The sequence below is a fragment of the Macaca fascicularis genome, chromosome 10, assembly GCF_037993035.2.
Source record: "Macaca fascicularis isolate 582-1 chromosome 10, T2T-MFA8v1.1".
Classification (NCBI taxonomy): Eukaryota; Metazoa; Chordata; class Mammalia; order Primates; family Cercopithecidae; genus Macaca; species Macaca fascicularis.
In genome coordinates, this window is record NC_088384.1 from 91,946,213 (window position 1) to 91,970,726 (window position 24,514).

Sequence of the window (24,514 nt, forward strand, 5' to 3'; positions counted from 1 at the left end):
TGAAAGTGCTGAGATTACAGACATGAGCCACCATGCCTGGCACTTAAAAACCAAACCCTCTTATGTGATGAGCAAAAAATTTAAAATTCGCTAGGCATGGTGGCTCAGGAATTTGAGACCAGGCTGGCCAACATGGTGAAACTCTGTCTCTACTAAAAATACAAAAATTGGCTGGGCACGGTGGTTCACGCCTATAATCCCAGCATTCTGGGAGACCAAGATGGGCGGATCACCTGAGGTCAGGAGTTCAAGACCAGCCTGGCCAACATGGTGAAACCCCAACTCTACTAAAAACACAAAAATTAGATGAGCCTGTAATCCCACCTACTTGGGAGGCTGAGGCAGGAGAATCTCTTGAACCCAGGAGGCAGAGGTTGCAGTGAGCCAAGATCACACCACTGCACTCCAGCCTGGGTGACGAAGTGAGACTCCATCTCAAAAAAAATAAAGAAAATTGCATGTGGCTTGCACTCTTAGCATATTTCTGTTGGACAGCACTGGCTTTATGTTCACTGGCTTTCTCAACTGAGTTCTGGGAGAGAAGCCACAATACCCAAGCCATCCTTGATCTGTGATGGATTGACCTTAGTGCATTGAGAATGGTAATAGCTGTATACCACCCTTACGAAAACAGAGAAAATGTATCTCTGTTCAGATGAGGAAACCCAGTTGAGAAAATCTGGAAATTTTAAACCTCCAGGCAGAGCACCATGTTAAGATGTGGGATGAGTGAGAGGCAGGCCCTTTTATGTAAAGTGGGAGAAGGGCAGTTAAAAGCAGTTATTATACAAGGAGGGGTGGAAAATGTAAACTGGCAGAAATCTGACATGTCCTTAGCTTAGTTTAGGAAAGAGTATCTGTGAGAACTGAGTGTTTTGAAACTGATTCTCCTTTAGCTATTCATGCCCTGGCTTATACCCTCGAGAAAGTATGTACAGGAGTAGTTGTACCCCAATAAGCAGACTGCTCCTTTGAAGCCACATGACTCCATTGAGATAAGAAAAAGGACATTTGGTTTTTATATTTTTATAAGTGTAGGATTTCATAACGAGTAGGATAAATTTAATATAGAAAGGATATTTTCCAAGTTTATGGTTAATCCTTGCCCAAGGCATTTGTAAAAACAGATTCCAGCCATGTCTCAGTTCTTTCCCAGTCAGACTGTCTGGATGGGAACCTGGGAATATGAGTTGTTAACAAGCTTCCCAGATGACTTATACTGTAAGAAGAGTTTGGGAAACACTCAAGTTCTGTATAGTCAGCCCCTGTTTATATACAGTATCAAAGGGAAGAAGACTTGCCAGATATCCTATATATTGTTCAAATCCCCTTAAAACATTACTTGGAATAAGTTCATTGATTTTTAGAGCCTTCTTTGAACACCCTAGATTGTATAGACTTGATTGGGAACAGGATATGAGCTATTTAGAGAGGATTGTTTGTATTTTTTTTTTTTTTAAATTTTTATTTTTTTGAGATGGAGTCTCTCTCTCCCAGGCTGGAGTACAGTGGCACGATCCCGGCTAACTGTAACCACTGCCTCCTGGGTTCAAGTGATTCTTGTGCCTCAGCCTCCCGAGTAGCTTGGGACTACAGGAGCGTGCCACCATGTCTGGCTAATTTTTTGTATGTTTAGTAGAGACAAGGTTTCATCATGTTGGCTATGCTTGTCTTGAACTCCTGAGCTCAGGTGATCTGCCTGCCTCTACCTCCCAAAGTGCTGGGATTACAGGCGTGAGCCACCACACCCAGCCAGCCTGTTTGTATTTATGTTTAACATGGAATGTGTGGGATTTCCAAGTTCTGCCAGTTGGAACAAAATAATACTGGCACATTGGGAAGCTTGAACACAGGAAGAACCTTGGAGTTCAACGGTCTTCTGGTTTGCTTCCTCACACTTCAGGCCTGTGTCTTGTTGAGCCATTTGACCTACCTGAAGCTACAGGTCTTAGATGAATCTTTTCTGTCCCTCTTCCCCCTTCTCATCTTTCTCCCTTCCCTTCCTCTTTTCTTTCCATTTACTTCTCTTCCTCCATCTTCCTTTCCTCCTTCCTCTTCTCTCTCCTCATTTTACCCTTCCTGAGACCCCTTAGCCTTGCCTTCCTGCCCAACTTCCCAGTTCCTTCTGCCTGCCTTTTTGATTCTCATCTTTTCTGATTTGGGGAGAGCTTCTTAGGTCGTAGGTTTAAAACTAAATAGTAAGGGCCAGGCTCAGTGGCTCACGCCTGTAATCCCAGCACTTTGGGAGGCCGAGGTGGGCAGATCACCTGAGGTCAGGAGTTCGAGACCAGCCTGACCAACATGGAGAAACCCTGTCTTTACTAAAAATACAAAATTAGCCAGGCGTGGTGGTGCATGCCTGTAAACCCAGCTACTTGGGAGGCTGAGACAGGAGAATCACTTGAACCTGGGAGGCAGAGGTTGCAGTGAGCTGAGATCGCGCCATTGCAGTCCAGCCTGGGCAATGAGAGCGAAACTCCATCTCAAAAAAAAAAAAAAAAAATTAATAGTAAGTATTATGCCGGGCAGGTGGCTCACGCCTGTAATCTCAGCACTTTGGGAGGCAGATCACTTGAGGTCAAGAGTTCAAGACCAGCCTGGCCAACATGGTGAAACCCCATCTCTATTAAAAATACCAAAAAAAAAAAATTTGCCAGATGTGGCAGGCACCTGTAATCCCAGCTACAGGGAAGGCTGAGGCAGGAGAATCGCTTGAACTCAGGAGGCAGAGGTAGCATTGAGCCAAGATCGCGCCACTGCACTGTAGCCTGGGCAACAGACCAAGACTTCATCTCAAAAAAACAAGCAAGCAAGCAAGCAAACAAACAAACAAAAAACTAAATAGTAAGTACTCTTCAAAGGCTTACCGTCTGTACTGCTAAATTACGTCAGAGCTGGGTTTGCCGGGGACCAGCAGGCTTGCCTGGAACATTGACTATTAAGTAGCATAGTCTCCCAATAATTTTTTTAGGATTGTGTTTAAGAAAATACAAATTCTTGGCCAGATCTCATGGCTCATGCCTGTAATCCCAGAACTTCGGGAGGCCGAGGCGGCTGGATCACTTGAGGTCAAGAATTCGAGACCAGCCTGACCAACATGGGGAAACCGTGACTCTACTAAAATTACAAAAATTAGCCGGGTGTGGTGTTGGGTGCCTGTAATCCCAGCTACTCTGGAGGCTGAGGCAGGAGAATTGCTTGCACCTGGGAGGCGGAGGTTGCAGTGAGCAGAGAGCACGCCACTGCACTCCAGCTTGGGGGACAGAGCAAGACTCCGTCTCAAAAGAAAAAAAAAAAATTCTCTTAGACATTTTTCTTGTACCCTCAAAACTAGGCTCAATGCTAAGGTAATTAATGTAGCAAGTAGAGGTTGAAAACTGGAGCTGGATCATAGAAAAGATTCAGGAGGTCAATCTGCAAGGTATCTCCTATAAGGAAGTAATTTCTCACTCATTTTACTTTTTTTCTTTTATCTTAAGTAAGAATGACATTTTGATGGTCCATTTATAATGCAGTGATTTTTGCATATATATGTTTTATTTGTATATAAAAATGACAGACACTAAGAAATTATGTATCTTTTTTGTGTGGTTTTATAAACATGGTAGCTGTGGATTCAAACTCTCAAACTTTGCAACCAATAACATTGGAATTGAGAAGACGGAAAATATCAAAAGGATGTGAAGTCCCATTAAAACGTCCTCGACTTGACAAAAATTCATGTGAGTTTCCAGTTTGTTTATGTGTGGCTAGAATTTGACATTGTTTGGGTCAGCCTCCTCTATATTCATCCTGTCCCCCATTCCCTATAGGCTCTAATGTTTGTCTCTGGTCACATGAGGTAATGTGAGTAGGATGCAGTTGGATCAGAAGGAGTTTTTGCTAGAAGAAAAATAAATCCCAAAGCACAAACTGTGCTAATGCTGGGTTCTGTGGTATCATCTTCATATCCATAAATCACATTTGATTTGGATGCCACTGGAAATTTAATGGCTTAGGAAGGGATGGGTTTCTATGTAGAGTGAAACTTTAAAAATACTACTTATTGGCCGGGCGCAGTGGCTCATGCCTGTAATCCCAGTAGTTTGGGAGGCTGAGGTGGGTGGATCATCTGAGGTTAGGAGTTTGAGACCAGCCTGGCCAACATGGTGAAACCCTGTCTTTACTAAAAATATAAAAATTAGCTGGGTGTGGCCGGGCACAATGGCACACACCTGTAATCCCAGCACTTTGGGAGGTGGAGGTGGGCAGATCATGAGGTAAGGAGATCGAGATCGTCTTGGCTAACATGGTCAAACCGCGTCTGTACTAAAAAATACAAAAAATAAGCCGGGCTTGTTGGCAGGTGCCTGTAGTCCCAGCTACTTGGGAGGCTGAGGCAGGAGAATGGTGTGAACCCAGGAGGCAGAGCTTGCAGCGAGCCGAGATCCCGCCACCGCACTCCAGCCTGGGTGACAGTGAGACTCCGTCTCAAAAAAAAAAAAAAAAAAAAAAATTAGCTGGGTGTGGTGGCAGGTACCTGTAATCCCAGCTACTCGGGAGGCTGAGGCAGGAGAATTGTTTGAACCTAGGAGGCGGAGATTGCAGTGAGCCAAGACTGTGCCACTGTCCTCCAGCCTGAGTGATAGAGTGAGACTCTGTCTTACAAAAAATAAAAATACAAAATAAAATACTATTTATTTATTTAAAAAAATACCCTCTGGAGTGAGTTGGCTCAAATATTTAAATAAATTTAAAATAAAAAGTATCCTGTTGGCTCCAGAAAGGATTTGTGATAGCTCTAAGTAAGGCTCTTATAAACCTTATTGACTTTGGAAGTTAGTACATTTGGGAAGCCCCAAAATAGAGCATAGTTGTCAAGAGTGGGACATGACCTAGTACACATTTTCAGACCATGAATCCTTAAAGAAGTGAAATTCTATCCTGGCAGGGATGCTTTGCCCTTACTTAAAACTGTAAACTAGTAAAGGGTATTTGCTTTTATCACTACTCTAATATTCCAGGAGTCTCTCTGTAAAGTCCTTTTAGAGACATCCAGCCCAGAAATCTGTAGTAGCACAGTTATTTCTTCTTGTTGGTCTCTTGACTACAACTCTCTTAATGGTTTAATAGCCCAGGAAAAGTCAAAAAACTACTCGGAAAACACTGACAGAGACTTATCGAGGAGACGTTCCTCCAGGCTGTCCACTAATGGGACCCATGAGATCCTAGATCCTGACTTGGTTGTATCAGATTTGGTTGATACGGATCCTTTGCAAGACACGTTGTCTAGTACCAAGGAATCTGAAGAAGGTGAGTCAATCTGTTCAGGAATTGTCTTGCCAACCTGGTGCCTTTTTAGTGAGAATCAATCTAAATCATTGTGTTCTGCCTTCCACAAGTATTAAATTGTCTTGAAATCAAACTATTGAATGGGCTGTAGTGTGTTTATAATGTATTGCTCTTCACTGATGATTTATTCAATAGACATACTTTCTGGATGCATTTGTGGTTGGTTTTGCTTATTTACCGCTCAATGTTGGCCTGGAGGTACACTGTTTGAAGAGCCCTGCTTCTCTCTCTCTGCTGCCATCTCATTCGTGCCTTTGTGTTTATACTTCTAGCAATTTCTCCTTTCACTTTAACCTCTTTCTTTGAGAAGCTCACAGGCCAGCCTGTATGTACTGGAACCTGTGAATGTATACTTTTTTGTTTTAGATTAATTCCTTCCTCTAAAAAGTCCCTGGCTTTCTTAGACTGTTGTAGGACTTTCGGTTTCAGAATTGCATACATGTATATTTCCCCCAAACTTTCTTTTTTTCTTCTAGGTCAGCTGAAGTCTACTTTGGAAGCTGGCCAGGTCTCATCTGCACTGACTTGCCACTCCTTTGGGGATGGATCCGGGGCTGCAGGCTTGGAGTTGAACTGCCCGTCAATGGGAGAAAACACCATGAAAACGGAAACGACTTCTCCCCTTGTGGAATTACAAGAGATTTCGACTGTGGAAGGTTCATATTTAGAGTTAAATTAATCCTCTTTTTATATACACTTTTGCTTATGCTTTGTGAACTAAAAAAAAAAAAAAAAAAAAATTTTCTGTTGATGTTTTTCACCTTTTATTAATATTCTCTTATCATTTTAATGTTATGCTCCTTTCATTTCTGATTTTCATAATTTGTGTTCCCTCTCTTAGTATGGCTAGGGCTTTATCTATTTTGTTTTCAAATAACTGAGCTTTTACTTCAATTTTCTCTATTTATTTTTTAAAATATCATTGATTTCTGTTTTGATCTTGCTTTCTTCCTTCAGCTTTTTGTAGAACTTTACCTAATTGATTTTAGATCTTTCTTCCTTTTTTTTTCATTGCCTGGTGAAAAGATCTTTCTTCCTAATATGAGCATTTAAAGTTATAAATTTCCGGCTGGGCGTGGTGGCTCGTAATGCCAGCACTTTGGGAGGCCGAGGTGGGTGGATTGCCTGAGGTCGAGAGTTCGAGACCAGCCTGCCCAGCATGGTGAAACCCCAACCCTACCAAAAATACAAAAATTAGTTGGGCATGGTGGCAGGCACCTGTAATCCCAGCTACTCAGGAAGCTGAGGCAGGAGAATTGCTTGAACCTAGGAGGTGGAGGTTGCGGTGAGCTAAGATCCCGCCATTGCACTCCAGCTTGGGCAACAGAGTGAGACTCAGTCTAAAAAATAAATAAATAAATAAATAAATAAACAAATAAATAATAAATTCATACATTTCCTACTGAGCACTGCTTTTGCAGCATCTTACAAATTTTGATATGTTGTGTTTCTATTTTTGTTCAATTTAATATATCTTGTGATTTATTTGTTGACCATGCGTTTCTTAGAAGTATGCTGTTTTAGTTTGAAGTATTTTATGTTTTTGTAGATACCTTATTGCTGTTGATTTCTAATATAGTTTTACTGTGGTCAGAGAACATGCTGTGTAGGATTTCAATCTTTTTACATTTGTTGAGATTTAATTTATGGTCCAGCATATGATCTGTCCTGGTGAATGTTTCATATGCACTTGAGAAGAACATGTTTTTTACCGTTGTTGTGTGTTTGTTCTATATCTGTCAGTTAGATCAAGGTAGTTGATGGTGTTTCTCTGACAAATTGATTTTTGTGTTTTTTTTTTCCTTTTGGTCTAGTTCTGTCAATTTCTAAGAGAGGGTTGTTAAAATCTCTGTTATTGTGGATTTGTTAATTTCTCCCTTTAATTTTGTCATTTTTTTTTTTTTTTTTGAATTTCTTTTTTTTGAGACGGAGTCTCGCTCTGTCACCCAGGCTGGAGTGCAGTGGCCGGATCTCAGCTCACTGCAAGCTCCGCCTCCCGGGTTCACGCCATTCTCCTACCTCAGCCTCCCGAGTAGCTGGGACTACAGGCTCCCGCCACCTCGCCCGGCTAGTTTTTTCTTTTTGTATTTTTTAGTAGAGACGGGGTTTCACCGTGTTAACCAGGATGGTCTCGATCTCCCGACCTCGTGATCTGCCCGTCTCGGCCTCCCAAAGTGCTGGGATTACAGGCTTGAGCCACCACGCCCGGCTTTTTTTTTTTTTTTGAGACGGAGTCTCGCTCTATTGCCCAGGCTAGAGTGCAGTGGTGTGATCTCGGCTCACTTCAGGCTCCGCCTCCCGGGTTCACACCATTCTCCTGTCTCAGCCTCCTGAGTAGCTGGGGCTACAGGCGCCCGCCACCACGCCCAGCTAATTTTTTTTTTGTATTTTTAGTAGAGACAGGGTTTCACCATGTTAGCCAGGATGGTCTTGATCTGACCTCATGATCCGCCTGCCTTGGCCTCCCAAAGTGCTGGGATTACAGGCATGAGCCACCACAACCGGCCTAATTTTGTCATTTTTGCTTTGCGTATTTTGAAGATCTTTTAAATGCATACACATTTATAATTTTTTTTTTGGAGACAGAATCTTGCTTTGTCACCCAGGCTGGAGTGCAGTGGTGCAGTCTCCATTCACTTCAACCTCTGCCTCCTGGGTTCAAGCAATTCTCATGTCTCAGCCTCCCGAGTAGCTAGGATTACAGGCATGTGCCACCACGTCCAGCTAATTTTTGTATTTTTAGTAGAGACGGGGTTTCTCCGTATTGGCCAGGTTGGCCTTGAACTCCTGACTACAGATGATCTGCCCACCTCGGCTTCCCAAAGTGCTGGGATTACAGATGTGAGCCACCGTGCCTGGCCTAAATGTAATTGTTGATATGGTTGGGTTTTGGTCTAACATTTGACTGTGTTTTGCCTTTTTTTTTTTTTTTTTTTTTTAAGGACAGAGTGTTGCTCTGTGCAACAGAGTCTTGCTCTATTGCCCAGGCTGGAGTGCAGTGGCGCGATTTCTGCTCACTGCAACCTCTGCCTCTCGGGTTGAAGCGATTCACCTGCCTCAGCCTCCTGAGTAGCTGGGATTACAGGCACCTGCCACCACAGTTGGCTAATTTTTGTATTTTTTAGTAGAGACGGGGTCTCACCATGTTGGCCAGGCTGGTTGTCTGTTTATCTTATTTGTGTTTTGTTTTGTTTCTTGTTTTTTAGGTTAATTTTTTAAGAATTTCATTTTAATTCATCTGTTAGCTTTTAGATGTATTTCTAGCATTTTTAAAGAGGTTACTCTATGGATTATGGTATGCATCCTTAACTTTTCACAGTTCACTTTAGAGTTAATATTGAACCACTTTATGTAAAAATGTTCCGGCCGGGCGCAGTGGCTCAAGCCTGTAATCCCAGCACTTTGGGAGGCCGAGACGGGCGGATCACGAGGTCAGGAGATCGAGACCATTCTGGCTAACACCGTGAAACCCCGTCTCTACTAAAAATACAAAAAACTAGCCGGGCGAGGTGGCGGGCGCCTGTAGTCCCAGCTACTTGGGAGGCTGAGGCAGGAGAATGGCCTAAACCCGGGAGGCGGAGCTTGCAGTGAGCTGAGATCCGGCCACTGCACTCCAGCCCGGGCTACAGAGCAAGACTCCGTCTCAAAAAAAAAAAAAAAAAAAAAAAAAAAAATGTTCCATTAACCTCCCCCACGTTGTAGTTGTCACATGAATTATATCTACATATCCTATAAATTCCTTTTTAAAAAAAGTTTTATTTATTTTTTTGAGATGGAGTTTCACTCTTGTTGCCCAGGTGGAGTGCAATGGCGTGATCTTGGCTCACTGCAACCTCTGCCTCCCGGATTCAAGCAATTCTCCTGCCTCAGCCTCCCAAGTAGCTGGGATTACAGGCATGTGCCACCACGCCTGGCTAATTTTTTTTTTTTTGTATTTTTAGTAGAGATGGGGTTTCACCATGTTGGTCAAGCTGGTCTGGAACTCCTGACCTCAAGTGATCTACCCGCCTTGGCCTCCCCAAAGTCCTGTGATTATAGGCGTTAGCCACTATGCCTGGCCTATTATAAATTTCATAATGTAGTATTATAATTTTTGCTTTACACAATTATGTATGTTAAAGACAATAAGGCAAAAGCAACAGTCGTATTTACACATGCCTATTTCCAATGTTCTTTATTTCTTCGAAGATTTCTTTTCAGCATGAAGAATTTCCTTCAGATTTTCTTATAGGTTCCTGATGACAAGTTCTTCTGGTTTTTGTTTAAACTTGACTTTTTTTTAAAGATAGAGTCTCACTGTTTCCCAGGCTGGAGTGCAGTGGCACAATCACAGCTCAGAGCAGCCAGGACCTCCTGGACTCAAGTGATCCTCCTGCCTCAGTCACTTGAGTAGCTGGGACTACAGGCATGTGCCATTATGCCCAGCTAAATTTTTTTTCTTAACTTTTAGTTAAAAAACAAATAAGACTATGTGTCTTTAGAATTGCCTACTTTTTATTTGTATAACTTAAAAATTTTTTTTGAATAGTTTTTTTTTTTCCCTTGGCCAGATGCTATATAGTTAAAATAAATGTAGTAGAGCAGCTGTTTGAAAATAGTGAATCTCAGTACTCTGGGAGGTCGAGACGGGAGGATCACTTGAGGCTAGGAGTTCAAAACTCGCTATATTGAAGGTCTTGCATCAACATAGTGAGACCCTCTCTCTTCAAAAAATAAAAAAATTAGCCTGGCATGATGGTTCATGCCTATAGTCCCAGCTACTTGGGAGGCTAAGGTGGGAGGATCACTTAAACTGGGGAGGTCGAGGCTGCCGTGAGCTGTGATTGTACCACTGCCAGCCTGGGTGACAGAACAAGACCCTATCTCTTAAAAATTTTTAAAAAATTGTCCGGGCGTGGTGGCTCACGCCTATAATCCCAGCACTCTCGGATGCCTAGGCAGGCAGATCACTTGAGGTCAGGAATTCGAGACCAGACTGGCCAACATGGTGAAACCCCGTCTCTACTAAAAATACAAAAATTCGCTGGGCGTGGTGGCGCGTGCCTGTAGTCCCAGCTACTCTGGAGATTGAGGCAGGAGAATTGCTTAAACCCAGAAGGCAGAGGTTGCAGTGAGCTGAGATCGCACCACTGTACTATTCCAGCCTGGGTGACAGAGTGAGAGTCCGTCTCAAAAAAAAAAAAAAAAAAAAAAAAATTAAAAAAATTAGAAGAGTACTGAAGTATTCATTCCTGGCTCATCTCTGTTGCTGTTCTCTTAGTCCTGTGTCTAGCTGAGTCCATAGTGTTGTGCTTCAGCCTTGAGGGCTTGTCGGGGCAAGGGATCTTCCTTTTTTTGCTCATCCTCCTCTCAGTGTTGGTGCTCTTCCCAGCCTGCTCTTCTGACAGATCGGGCAAATTATTAAAGTTCATATATAAATGAGGTGGAAATTTAATCTCGGAATTTAGTTGTCTGTCGTGGCAGGGAGAGCTCTAGATGATCAGCCACATCCCTTGTGACTCAGCAGACTAAGCTTTTAATTATGTTGTCTTAAGGGTAGTGTTATGTTAGATGTCACTTGAAATTTGTAGTTAATTGTTCCTATACCACTAGGAAATACGCCATGCATATAAGAGACTAGATTGGAAGCTAACTCCAGTGCCTTTTGTAAAGTTTACGTATTTTATGGGGTCTTGGGCTCTACTTTTTCCCAAGATATACACATACATAATTTCTGTCTTGCATTAGCTAACTTAGCTATGTTTCTGGATTGTGGAGAGCACAGAATCAAGTATAGTAAGGGTGGGACGGGTGAGTCTAGGGGAAAGGATGATGATGAGATTTCACGTTGTCTTTTGCATCCTTACAAAGGTCCTTTCTAAGGGAATAATTTTGCCTTTCTAAGGGAATAATTTTGAAACCATTGCAATGGATTGAAGCACTTATCTATTTTCCAAGAGGGTTAATAGTAAGGGTGGAGGTCAAATTACTTTGAGCTTGAGCCAAGAGGAATAAATATAGCATGGAACCCATTGCTGTATATATATATATTTTTTTAATGAGGTATTTGCTTTTTGCTTTAGTGACTTAAAAGCCAGAGTAGATGGCTGGGTCTAGTGGCTCATGCCTGTAATCTCAGCACTTTGGGGGGTCGAGGTGGACAGATCACTTGAGGTCAGGAGTTCGAGACCAGCCTGGCCAACATGGTGACACCCCATCTCTATCAAAAATACAAAAATTACCCAGGTATGGTGGCAGGCGCCTGTAATCCTAGCTACTCGGGAGGCTGAGGTGGGAGAGTTGCTTGAACCTGGGAGGTGGAGGTTGCAGTGAGCCGAGATCGTGCCACTGTACTCCAGCTTAGGCGACAGAGTGAGACTCTATCTCAAAAATAGAAAAATAAAAAAGCCAGAGGAGAATGCAGTTGTGACTGTTGTAATTGGGCAAGCATTCATTTATGCAGTAAAACAGAAGTTAGTAATTCCCCTAGAAGTTTAGAGGTCTCGGGCTGGGTGTGGTGGCTCATTCCTGTAATCCCAGCACTTTGGGAGGCCAAGGTGGGCAAATCACCTGACATTAGGAGTTAGAGACCAGCCTGGCCAACATGGTGAAACCTCATCTCTACTAAAGATACAAAAATTTGGCTGGGCGCGAATTCTGGGCAAAACCTAAGCCTTAGAAGAAGAGATGCTGTCTTGGTCTTGTTGGAGGAGCTTGCTTTAGTTAGACTTCTCATTATTGAAGTTATGTATTATTGTTGAAAATAAACTAATTTGTATGGGTTTAGATGGTAACATGGCATTTTGAATATTGTCTTACTTTTTTACAGGCTTGATATGCCTGGTGACTGAATTACTAGTGACTAGTTTACTAACTAGGTCATTCAAGGAAGTCAAGTTAACTTAAAAGAAACATGTGACCTAAATGCAGTTGATGGTGTCGAGATGTCCACCTTCTTAAATTGTTAAGATGAACTTAGTTCTAAAGAAGATAACGGGCCAACCCCGAAGTATTCCCAGTTTGCTGCAGAGTCTCATGTATTTTGGATGTTATAGAAGAGTCCTATTTGCCCCAGTTAATTTAACTATTTTTCTGCCTGTTTTGTGGGCTGGCTGGCTCTTTAAGAACTCTGTCCAAAAAGTGCTTGGAATATAACTTGTAAAGCTTCCCACAACTGACAATATGTATATGTGCGTGTGTTTAAACCAAATCTAGAAAACTTACAGTAGAGCTGCATAATAGCAGTATTTATTAAAGAATCACAGTTGTAAACATGAGAATAACTTATGGATTCTAGTTTATTTCTTTAGTAATTGCAAATTATATTTTTGCTGCTGTTATATTAGAATAATTTTTAAATGTCATCTTGAAATAGAAATATGTATTTTAAGCACTCATGCAAAGGTAAATGAACACTTTTTAAATGTGTGCATTGCTTATTTTTTCCATAAGAATTATAAACATTAAACTGAACAAATTACCTATAATGGTTTTGATTAATGGCTTAAGAGCAATCTGGTTAGGCCAGACAGTATACCCAAACTTTTATATACCATAGAATGTTATTACGCTTGTGAAATTCTCATATCTAACTGAATTTACATTCCATGGTGGTAACATGGTATATGTATTGTTATTAAAGTGACCCATGTAAAAAAGAAAGAAATTGACCTTTCAAGACCAGCCTGGGCAACATGGTGAAACCCCATGTCTCCAAAAAAAAAAAACAAAAACCCCAAAACAAAACCCCAAAAACCAAATTAGCCGGGTGTGGTGGCATGAGCCTGTAATCCCAGCTACTTGTGAGGCTGAGGTGGGAGGATTGATTGAGCCCTGGAGGTCAAAGCTATAATAAGCCATGGTCATGGCAACACTGTGCTCCAGAGCCGCGACAGAGTGAGACCGTGTGAAAGAAGGAAAGAAAGAGAGAAAGAGAAAGGAGAGAGAGAGAGAAATTAATTGACGTCAGCTCACTTACTGAGCCTTTAACATATGCCTAGGACTGCTAACTGTTGAGTATGCAAAGATGACTGGGCACTCTTGGTTTTAGCGTTCATTAACTGCTATTTGGATTTGCTATTTGCCTCTTGGGGAGAGGTTGGTGCTTTAGGGGCAGGGATGGAAGAAGGTAGTACTTGCACAGGACCTTGAAGGATGGGTAGCACTTAGGCATTTGAAACTGTAGGCAAAGCAGCTAGCATGGCATGACCACAGGGCCATTTCTGAGACTGTCAGGTATGTGTTCTGACTTGATTGCAGACTTCCTGAAGTGGGTTAAGGTGGGGTAAGTTGCTGCCAAACTGAGGTTGGTTGCTTTGAGGAATTTATTGAGAAACTGAAAAATGCTTCATTTTCAGGATAGGGAGATAACCTGTGTTGGCAGGGTTGCTTTCCTTCCATTTAGCTATTTTGTGGCCATAAGGCATTTTTTTCTGCATATATTTTAAAGAAGTTTTTATTTTGAAATAATTTGTTATTAAAAATGTTGTCAAAAATGGTACAAAGAATATACCTTTAACCAAATTCCCCGATTGCCAGCAATTTACCATATTTGCTTTATTATTCTATTTTTTTTCTTCTCTGAGATGGAGTCTTGCTCAGTCACCCAGGCTGGAGTGCAGTGGCGCAATCTTGGTTCACTGCAAACTCCGCCTCCTGGGTTCATGCCATTCTGCTGCCTCAGCCTCCCGAGTAGCTGGGACTACAGGTGCCCACCAACACGCCTGGCTAATTTTTTTTGTATTTTTAGTAGAAATGGGGTTTCACCATATTAGCCAGGATGGTCTCGATCTCCTGACATCATGATCTACCCGCCTCGGCCTCCGAAAGTGCTGGGATTACAGGCGTGAGCCACCGCGCCCAGCTTATTATTCTGTTTTTTAAAGTACTTTTTCTAGATGGGATGCAGTGGCTCACGCCTGTAATTCCAGCACTTTGGGAGCCTGAGGCGGGCAGATCACTTGAGGTCAGGAGTTCGAGACCAGCCTGGCCAACATATTGAAACCCTGTCTCTACAAAAATAAAAAAATTAGTCGGGCATGATGGCACATGCTTGTAGTCCTAGCTACTTGAGAGGCTGAGGCAAGAGAATCTCTTGAACTTGGGAGGTGTAGATTGCAGTGAGCCAAGATCATGCCACTGTACTCCGGCCTAGATGACAGAGTGAGACTCTGTCTCAAAGAAAATAAAAAATTTTAATTTTTTTTTTTAGAAAGTACTTTTTCTGAATTGTTTAAAAATAAGTTCCAGACCTTTATCCCTAAATACTTTTTTTTTTTTTTTTTGAGACAGAGTTTCTCGCTTTTGTCACCCAGGCTGGAGTATAGTAGTGTGATTTCTACTCACTGCAACCTCTGCCTCCGGGGTTCAAGAGATTCTCCTGCCCCAGCTTCCCAAGTAGCTTGGATTACAGGCGCACGCTACCATGCCCGACTAATTTTTGTATTTTTAGTAGAGACTGGGTTTCCATGTTGGCCAGGCTGGTCTTGAACTCCTGACCTCAGGTGATCCACCCACCTCAGCCTTGCAAAGTGCTGGGATTATAGGTGTGAGCCACCACTGCACCTGGCCTCCCTAAGTACTTTTTAGAAAATCCCCTATTTAATTAGCCAGGCGTGGTGGTGTGCACCTGTAATCCCAGCTACTCGGGAGGCTGAGGTGGGAGAATTGCTTGAACCCAGGAGGCGGAGGTTGCAGTGAGCCAAGATAGCACCACTGCACTCCAGCCTGGGTGACACAGCAAGACTCTATCAAAAAAAAGAAAATAAGAAAAAGAAAAAAAAAAATCCATATTTCCTAAAGACAAGGACATTCTTCTACATTACCACAATATAATTTTCAAAATCAGGACTTTCTTCAGACTTTATCAGTCTGTGCCTTTCACCCCATTTATGGCAGTCATCTTGTCTTTATTCTGTATGCTTTTTCTGGGCAATTGAAAAAAATATTCGTAAATTTGAAAAGAACTCCAGAAATATACAAGGATAATTCAACTAACATTCTTGTCTCCCATAGTCCCATGGCCCACTACTGTTAGTATTTGGTCATGAGGGCCTCAGGACCATACACTGGCCTGCAGGGCCCAGCTTCTTCTGGCCACCTGTTGCCTCACCTTCCTGTTGATTCTGCTGCAGCCACATGGCCTCCTTGCTATCCTGCAGGTATAGCAGATACACTCCTACCTCTGGGCCTTGTTCAAGCACACTTTTATTGAATACTTTTTATTCCCTGCCAGAGCAAGTAGGTCCATGGGGAAACATATCAGTAATGTGATGGGTAATATTTATTTATGTATTCATTCATTTATTTGTTTGAGAAGGGTTTTGCTCTGTCACCCAGGCTGGAGTGTAGTGGCATGATCATAGCTCACTGCAGCCTCGACCTCCTGGGCTTAAGCCATCTTTCCGCCTCAGCCTCCTGAGTAGCTAGGACTACAGACATGTGGCACCAAGCTTGGCTAATTTTTAAATTTTTTGTGGAGATGGGGTCTTGATATATTGCCCATGCTGGTCTTGAACTCTGGGCCCCCACCTGGGCCTCCCAAAGTGGTGGGATTGGAGGCATGAGTCACTATGCCCAGCCCTGTCTCCTTTCACAATTACATATAATTAGGCCGGGCACAGTGGCTCAAGTCTGTAATCCCAGCACTTTGGGAGGCCAAGGCAGGCAGATCACCTGAGGTCAGGAGTTAGAGACCAGCCTGGACAACATGGCGAAACCCTGTTTCTACTAAAAATACAAAAATTTAGCCGGGTGCGGTGGTGTGTGCCTGTAGTCCCAGCTACTCTGGAGGCTGAGAGAGGAGAATTGCCTGAACGTGGGAGGTGGAGGTTGCAGTGAGCCGAGATCACGTTATTGCACTCCAGCCTGGGTGATAGAACGACACTCTGTCTCAAAAAAAAAGAAAAGAAAAAAATGAAAAGAATATAATTAGCTAGGCATTGTGGCACACGGCTGTAGTCCCAGCTACTCGGGAGGCTGATGCGGGAGGATCGCTCTAAGCCCAGGCATTCAGTGTTGCAGTAAGTTATGATCCTACCACTGCACTCCAGCCTTGACAACAGAGTGAGACCCTGTCCCTGGAAAAACAAAAACAAAAACAATTACGTATAGTTTATTTCATTGTATGGATGTTCCATAATTTATTTACCTAGCCCCTGCTGAAATATATTTAAGTTCTTTCTAACTTTTCCCTATTAATTCTCCCTGTTTTACAGACAAAGAGCCTAATATTTGGCATGAAGGAGTGACTTAGCTAGATTGGCACACTTCCTAATGGTCGGTATTGTAGAGGTTGGTAAAATTAAATTAAATTTTTGTTTGAGACAGGATCTCACTCTGTCATCCAGGCTGGAATGCAGTGGCACTGTCACGGCTCACTGCAGTCTTGACTTCCAGAACTTCAGTGATCCTCCCACTGTTCAGCCTCCTGAATCATTCTGACCACAGGCACTTTCCATCACTCCTGGCTAATTTTTGTATTTTTTGTAGAGACAGGGTTTTGCCATTTTGCCCAGGCTGGTCTCGAACTCCTGAGCTCAAGCAATCCACTTGCCTCGGCTTCCCAAAGCGCTGAAATTACAGGTGTGAGCCAGTGTACCTTGGCCCAGAGTCTGTAACTGTTGTTTTCCTGCTGAGTGCCTAATTCCATCTGATAAGATGCTGGGTGCTATATAAATCAAGTGAAATGAACAGAGTCCCTGCCTTTAGGGGCATTGCACAGTATGTGATGCAAACTTCTGCTCTCGGGGCACTCATTAAAGCAGTGTGTACACTCAGAGTAAGAGACTTAGCAGGGTGGCTAGGTTTGGAGGGTAGTGTGTGGTACAAGTGATGTCAGTACTCCAGGACTGGATGGTGCCTTTTGAATTCTTTGAGTTGTGGAAAATGTCTTGATCTGGAAACTGAATGGTGTTTCTGGTGTTTCTTTTGGAACATAGGTTTAGTGGTGTGAGTACAGAATGATCCAGAAAGATTGCTGGGGGAACGGGAGGTTGTTGAGAACTCATTCACCAGGAATGTATTACGTAAGTAAGTAGGAAATAGGGCGGGACCATGACCATCTTCAGAAGCATCCAGCCAGGCCCCTGGAAGCTGGGATGCTGCGTTAGTCACTCTTTAGTGATTGCTGTCCTGAGCTGGTGCCACAGTCTTGCGTTTTTAAACTGAGATGGAGTCACAATCTGATAAATTGGTGTGAAGGAGGCTCGTGGGCAGCAGGAGGAGGAGGAGCTGGGAGGGCAACACATCTAGTCCAGAGCTAACTGTTCCAACCTAATTCTGGCATTTGGGGCAGCTCTGCCACCTTGTGGAATGAGTGTTCAGTGATTTTTGTGGGGGCTGAGTGCATACATCTGCATTCCAGGGGCTAGCCTTGAAATGTTCACCAGGACTATATGTGGGTGTGGTTCCTTTCCTTCCACTTAGGTATTTATGGCTTCAAAGTATTCTTCCTATGTAATAGATGCATATTTTTTCCTGAATATTTATTTTAGGAAGTTTTTATTTTGAAATAATTTAGATTTATACACCTATGTAGTGTGGGTTAAAAAAATGACAAAAAATAATTTCAGATTTATAAAAAAGTTGCAAAAATAGCAAAAAGATTTCCCTTATACCTTTCCCCATGTTGGAAAATATAGATTCCCCAATTGCTAGCAATTTACCATGTTAGCTTTATTATTCTCTCCCAGATTTTATTTTATTTTATTTTTTGAGATGGAGTCTTACTCAGTTGCCCAAGCTAGAGTACAGTGGCGAGATCTTGGCTCACTGCAACCTCCGCCTCCTGGGTTCAAGCAATTCTCCTGTCTCCGCCTCCCGAGTAGCTGGAATTACAGGCACACGCCACCATGCCTGGCTAATTTTTTTTGTATTTTTAGTAGAGATGGAGTTTCACCATGTTGGTCAAGCAGGTCTTGAACTCCTGACCTCAAGTGATCTACCCACCTTGGCCTCCCAAAATGCTGGGATTACAGGCGTGAGCTACTGTGCCCAGCCCGCTCCCAGATTTTTTAATGTAGTTTTTTGAATTGTTTGAAAATAAATTGCCGACCTTTAGCTCTGAATATTTCAGTGTGTAGTTCCTGAAAACAAGGACGTTCTCTTTCGTTCACACAATATAATCAAAATCAAGACCTTTTAAAAACTTTGCCATTTGTTCTAATAATGTTCTTTGTGGCAAAAATGGGGTGAATTTTTTTTATTTCTGGTCAAGATCCAATCCAGGAACACATGTTGAATTCAGCTGTCATATTTCTTTTGTCTCCTTTAATCTGAAACAGACCTTCTGTCTTCTACTTTTTTTTTACTGGAGTGAGGGACAGGGGAATAAGCTTTTTTTTTTTTTAATGACCTTCACATTACATTTCTGAAGAATATGATGTCCCTCAATTTGGGTTTTTCTGATGTATCCTCATAATATGATTTGGGTTATTCACTTTTCACAGAAATACCACATAAGTGATGTGTCCTTTTCAGGTGCATTCTATCAGGAAGCATATGAAAACCTCTTTGTCCCATTTACTGGTGACATTAACTTTTGTCACTTACCTAAGGTAGTATCTACCAGCTTTTTCTACTATAAGGCTGTTATTACCCCTATATAATGAATACATTTCTTGTGAGAGAAACTTTGAGACTATGTAAATATCTTATTTCTTCATCAAACTTTCACCCATTATTTTAGCATCTACTGGTATTTTTTTCCTGAAACCGTTTTTACTGTGATGGCTGTCAAATGGCGATATCCAACTTTCATCATTCCTTCAACAGGTATTAGTTTATATTCTGTCTTAGGGGGCTGTATCTCCCTTCTTTCCTTCCTTTCCTTATTTGTTTATCCGCATGGGCTCATGGATTCTTATGTCGTTCTATGGGTTGTACTCTGTTTCTATCATTATTTTAATGCCAAAAAAATTATAATCTTGAGATCATATCAGTAAATACTTTTTTTTTTTTTTTTTTTTTTTGAGACAGAGTCTCACTCTGTTGTCCAGGCTGGAGTGCAGCGATGAGATCTCTGCTCACTGCAACTTCTGCCTCCTGGGTTCAAGAGATTCTCCTGCCTCAGCCTCCCGAGTAGCTGGGATTACGGGTGCCCACTACCACACCCAGCTGTTTTTTTTTTTTTTTTTGTAGCGTTAGTAGACACTGATCCAGGCCGGTCTCAAACTGTTGACCTCAAGTGATCCACCCGCCTCACCCTCCCAAAGTGTTGGGATTACAGGTGTGAGCCACTGTGCCTGGCCTCAGCTAATCCTTTGATTGCTTTTTGATGCTTCAAGCTGAAAAAGTTATTCCTTCACAGACATGAACAATATTTTATTCATTATGTTATGTTAACTATATATCAAAAAGGTATCAAACTCCTGGGCCACGTGATGTCATTGCTGACAAGAATACCAACTGTGTTGGGCCTTGGTCCTGAGGGAACACATGACAATGAGGAATGACTCTTTTCCCCTGGCTGGAGAAGTGACAAATAACAGGATCCAGGAGCAGATGTTAAGTGCTGATGATGAGGTACAGCAGATAGTCATTTGTGGCAGGAGTTGATGGCGTGTGGTCCCTGAGAGCCAGGGCCATCTGGATGTCTTCCTGTTTGTGGAGTGAGCTAGGTCTGGATGGAAGTGAAAACTTGGCTGAGCCAGGGAGGAATGGCAGGAAGAGGGCACAGGCCAAACAGGGGTGTGAACTGCGAGAGCATGAAGCAGTTGTTGGAGTAGGAGCTGAGGCCTCCTTGTGGTTGAGTGGGAGGTACGTTTGGAAGCAAGATGCTGCTTGGGGTGACTTCGGCCTTGAGTGCCAGACTGAGCATTGCCTGCCAGACTGAATATCACCATCATCGTAATCTAATCATAGTCATCCAGTTGTGAGGTCATCTGATACTGGCAATGGGCATACAAAATATTAAATAGGATATTTATTTCTAAGCCAAGTTTCACAAAACAATTTATAAACTTTTTTTAGTATAAACATAGTGTATGCTTACTATAAAAGGAAAAGTATATAACTATTCAAGTATATATAGATCCCACTCTATATTATCTGTTGCTGTGTGACAGTATTACCACAAATATAGTAGCTGAAACAACACATTTGTTTTCTCACAGTTTCTGTGGGTGAGGAGTTCAAGCATAGCTTAGCCAGGTCCTCTGCAAACTTATAATCCAAGGGTTGGCTCGGGCTGTATTCTTATCTGAGCACTCTACTGGGGAGGGTTCCAGGCTTACCTGATGGTTGGTGGCATTCAGTCCTCGTAGACTGTCAGACTGAGGGCCTTGGTTTTTGCTGGTGCACTCAGTTCCTTGCCTCATGTAGAGTAGCTCACAACGTAGCAGCTTGTTTCACTAAGACAGCGAGGAAGAGTGTTTCCTAGTAAGACAGACACTGTAGTCTTACCTAATACAATCATAAAAGTGACATACTGCCTCCTTTGCCATATTCTGTTAGAGACAGGTTACAGCTTTGCCCAGTGGCAGTATCCTAGCTAATGAGGTTTATTCGAGGTGTGATTATTAAAATAATTGAAAACTTTTCCCAATACACTGCAGTGACAACTTGCAGCATAGGTTGGCAATGGCAATTTTTGACATCTCTATGGAGACTGAATTAAAATAATAAAAAAAAAAGAAGTTACAGGTTCGGCCCACACTCAAGAAGAAGAGATTATATCGGGGTATGAATACCAGAAGGCAGGGATCATTAAGAAACATTTTAGGGTTTAACTCCATACCCTCCCTCGAAAATAGATAACGAAAACACTGCTTAGGGTTACCTTTTTTTTTTTTTTTTTTTTGAGACAGAGTTTCGCTCTTGTTGCCCAGGCTAGAGTGCAATGGCACGATCTCGACTTACCGCAACTTCCACCTCCCGGGTTCAAGCAAATCTCCTGCCTCTATCTCCTGAGTAGCTGGGATTACAGGCTTGCACCACCACGCCTGGCTAATTTTGTATTTTTTAGTAGAGATGGGGTTTCTCCATGTTGGTCAGGCTGGTCTCCAACTCCCGACCTCAGGTGATCCACCTACCTTGACCTCCCAAAGTGTTGGGATTACAAGCATGAGCCACCACGCCTGGCCTAGGGTTACCATTATTAAAAGCAAAATTTGTGGACCATTTTTCTCTGCACATACCAAAGTATAGTAGTAATTTAGGAGCAACAAGAGCAAAGGATGACTCTTGAGATTTTGAGCCTGGATGCCCAGGAGAGAGCTCTGTGCTTTTTCTTGATTCCTCCAAACAATAATTTGTTAAACAGGAGGGAGAGGACAGAGCATGTAAATGATGATGCCAGTAACTACTTGGAAATAGTGATTTTCATACTGCTTTTAAAAGAGGAATAAATTGGTTTCAGTAGATGACCTTACCCCAAGGGTAATTGAGTTCTCCCTCACTTTTGAACCAGAACCTTTGAGGATTTAATTTACAATATTTTCTTCTGGGCATGGTGACTTATGCCTGTAATCCCAGCACTCTGGGAGGCTGAGACAGGAGGATCACTACTTGAGCCAAGGAGTTGGAGATCAGCCCTAGGCAACATAGGGAGACCCTCATTGCTCTTTTTTTTTTTTTTTAAATAATAATTTACATGTCTTCTGCCCTCTGTCTTTGAGTAACTGCTCCCATGTTAACAAGAACCATATTAATACGCTAAGAGTGGATGATGTCACTTAGCTGGCGTCACCAACTCCTGCCATGTATATTCTAAATGAACTATCCTCCCATAGGGGAATACACACCTGGGTGTGTAGACTCTGCCCCAGCAGGCCCATTTGACAACCAGTGGCTCTCTTAGTTTCTTTTTTCTGTTTGTTTTTTTGAAATGGAGTCTCACTGTGTCACCTGGGCTGGAGTGCCCTGGCACAATCTCGGCTCACTACAACCTCTGCCTCTGGGCTCGAGCGATTCTCCTGCCTCAGCCTCCCGAGTAGCTGGGATTATAGGTGCACATCACTATGCCCAGCTAACTTTTGTATTTTTAGTAGAGACGGGGTTTCGCCATGTTAGCCAGGCTAGTCTCAAACTCCTGACCTCGTGATCTGCCCATCTCGTCCTTCCAAAGTGCGGAGATTATAGGCGTGAGCCACCATGCCCGGCCCTATACATAATTTTCTATTTAGCTGATAATATTTTGAGTTTTATTTTTTATTTTGAGAGAATCTCATTCTGTCACCCAGGCTGGAGTGCTGTGGCACCATCTCAGCTCACGGCAACCTCCACCTCCTGGGTTCAAGCAATTTTTGTGCCTCAGCCTCCTGAGTAGGTGGAACAACAGACACGCACCACCACGCCCGGATAAATTTTTGGATTTTTAGTAGAGACAGAGTTTCACCATGTTGGCCAGGCTGGTCTTCAACTCCTGACCTCAAGTGATCTGCCCGCCTCAGCCTCCTAGACTGCTGAAATTACACGCATGAGCCACTGTGCTTGGCCATATTTTGAGTTTTATTCACATAGTTATACCACACATATTCTGTTTCTTAATTTTAAAAATTTATTATTATTTTTTAATTATTTTTGAGACAGGGTCTCACTCTGTTGCTTAGGCTGTAGTCTCAGTGGTGCAATCTCGGCTCACTGCAACCTCCATCCCCAGGTTCAAGTGATTCTCCCACCTCAGCTTCCCGAGTAGCTGGGACTACAAGCATGCACCACCATGCCTGGCTAATTTTTGTATTTTTTGGTAGAGACAGGGTTTCCTCATGTTGTCCAGGCTGGTCTTGAACTCCTGACCTCAAGTGATCCACCCACCTTGGCCTCCCAAAGTGCTGGGATTACAGGCATGAACCACCCCCCCCAGCACTATTTATTTATTTATTTATTTATTTATTTATTTATTTTTGAGACGGAGTCTCGCTCTGTCACCCAGGCTGGAGTGCAGTGGCCGGATCTCAGCTCACTGCAAGCTCCGCCTCCCGGGTTTACGCCATTCTCCGGCCTCAGCCTCCCGAGTAGCTGGGACTACAGGCGCCCGCCACCTCGCCCGGCTAGTTTTTTGTATTTCTTAATAGAGACGGGGTTTCACCGTGTTAGCCAGGATGGTCTCGATCTCCTGACCTCGTGATCCGCCCGTCTCGGCCTCCCAAAGTGCTGGGATTACAGGCTTGAGCCACCGCGCCCGGCCTATTTATTTATTTTTTGAGACAGGTTCTGTCTCATGCTGTTGCCCAAGCTGGAGTGCAGTGGTGGGATCACGGCTTACTGCAGCATTGACCTTCTGGGTTCAGTCTATCCTCCTGCCTCAGTCTCCTGAGTAGCCGAGACTATGGGTACGTGCCACCACACCCAGCTACTTTTTGTATTTTTTTGTAGAGATGAGGGTCTCACTATGTTTTTCAGGCTGGTCTTGAACTCCTGGGCTCAAGTTATCCACCCACCTTGGCCTCCCAAAGTGCTGGAATTACAGGTGTGAGCCATTATGCCTGGTCTATTTTAAAATGTAGAATATTTTTGCTGAATGCATAATTTCAATGTTCCTATTGTGATTTTGTTAATTACCACTAATCCTTCATTGTTTGATTAATAAAGTAGGGCAATTAGATGTTAGAATTTTGCAGATTATACCAGTGACACATGGCCCCTTGGCTAGGATTATGCATAACTTATGATTGTTTTGAGCAAAGAACTGTGAGGTCAATGACAACAATAATGACAAGTAATATTCAAGTAACCTCTTGCTGTTAATACTGGCTTTTGTGGCCAGGCACGGTGGCTCACGCCTTGTAATCCCAACACTTCGGGAAGCTGAAGTGGCGGATCACCTGAGGTCAGGAGTTCAAGACCAGCCTGGCCAAAAGGGTGAAACCCTGTCTCTACTAAAAATACAAAATAGGCTGGGCGCAGTGGCTCAAGCCTGTAATCCCAGCACTTTGGGAGGCCGAGTCGGGTGGATCACAAGGTCAGGAGATTGAGACCATCCTGCCTAACACGGTGAAACCCTGTCTCTATTAAAAAATACAAGAAACTAGCCGGGCGAGGTGGCGGGCGCCTGTAGTTCCAGCTACTCGGGAGGCTGAGGCAGGAGCATGGCGTGAACCCGGGAGGTGGAGCTTGCAGTGAGCTGAGATCCGGCCACTGCACTCCAGCCTGGGCGACAGAGCAAGACTCCATCTCAAAAAAAATAAATAAATAAAAATAAAAAATAATTAGCTGGGCATGGTGGCACACGCCTCTAATCGTAGCTACTCTGGAGGCTGAGGTT

General features: G+C 43.0%; 1 protein-coding gene and 1 non-coding gene across 13 annotated transcripts in view; both read left to right on the forward strand.

Annotated features, from left to right (window-relative positions):
• The window catches only part of PHF20 (PHD finger protein 20), a 189,335-nt gene that overhangs the window by 100,332 nt on the left and 64,489 nt on the right, over nt 1-24,514 (forward strand). For 8 of the 12 annotated variants that reach the window (XR_012419325.1, XM_074005202.1, XM_074005207.1 and 5 more), the window contains 3 exons: nt 3,609-3,722; nt 5,113-5,292; nt 5,808-5,987. Coding sequence is in view for 10 of the 12 variants with exons in the window: in XM_005568880.5 (XP_005568937.3) it covers nt 3,609-3,722; nt 5,113-5,292; nt 5,808-5,987 (474 nt within the window). In the remaining 2 variants the exon portion in view is untranslated. Of the gene's footprint in view, nt 1-3,608; nt 3,723-5,112; nt 5,293-5,807; nt 5,988-16,526; nt 16,603-18,970; nt 19,084-24,514 lie in introns of those variants that run through there. The other 4 variants (XM_045362861.3, XM_074005201.1, XM_074005206.1 and 1 more) reach the window with 3 other exon arrangements.
• On the forward strand, nt 20,775-20,917 carry LOC123567399 (U4 spliceosomal RNA). Its single transcript, XR_006690308.1, has one exon. It is a non-coding gene; the product is annotated as a U4 spliceosomal RNA (small nuclear RNA).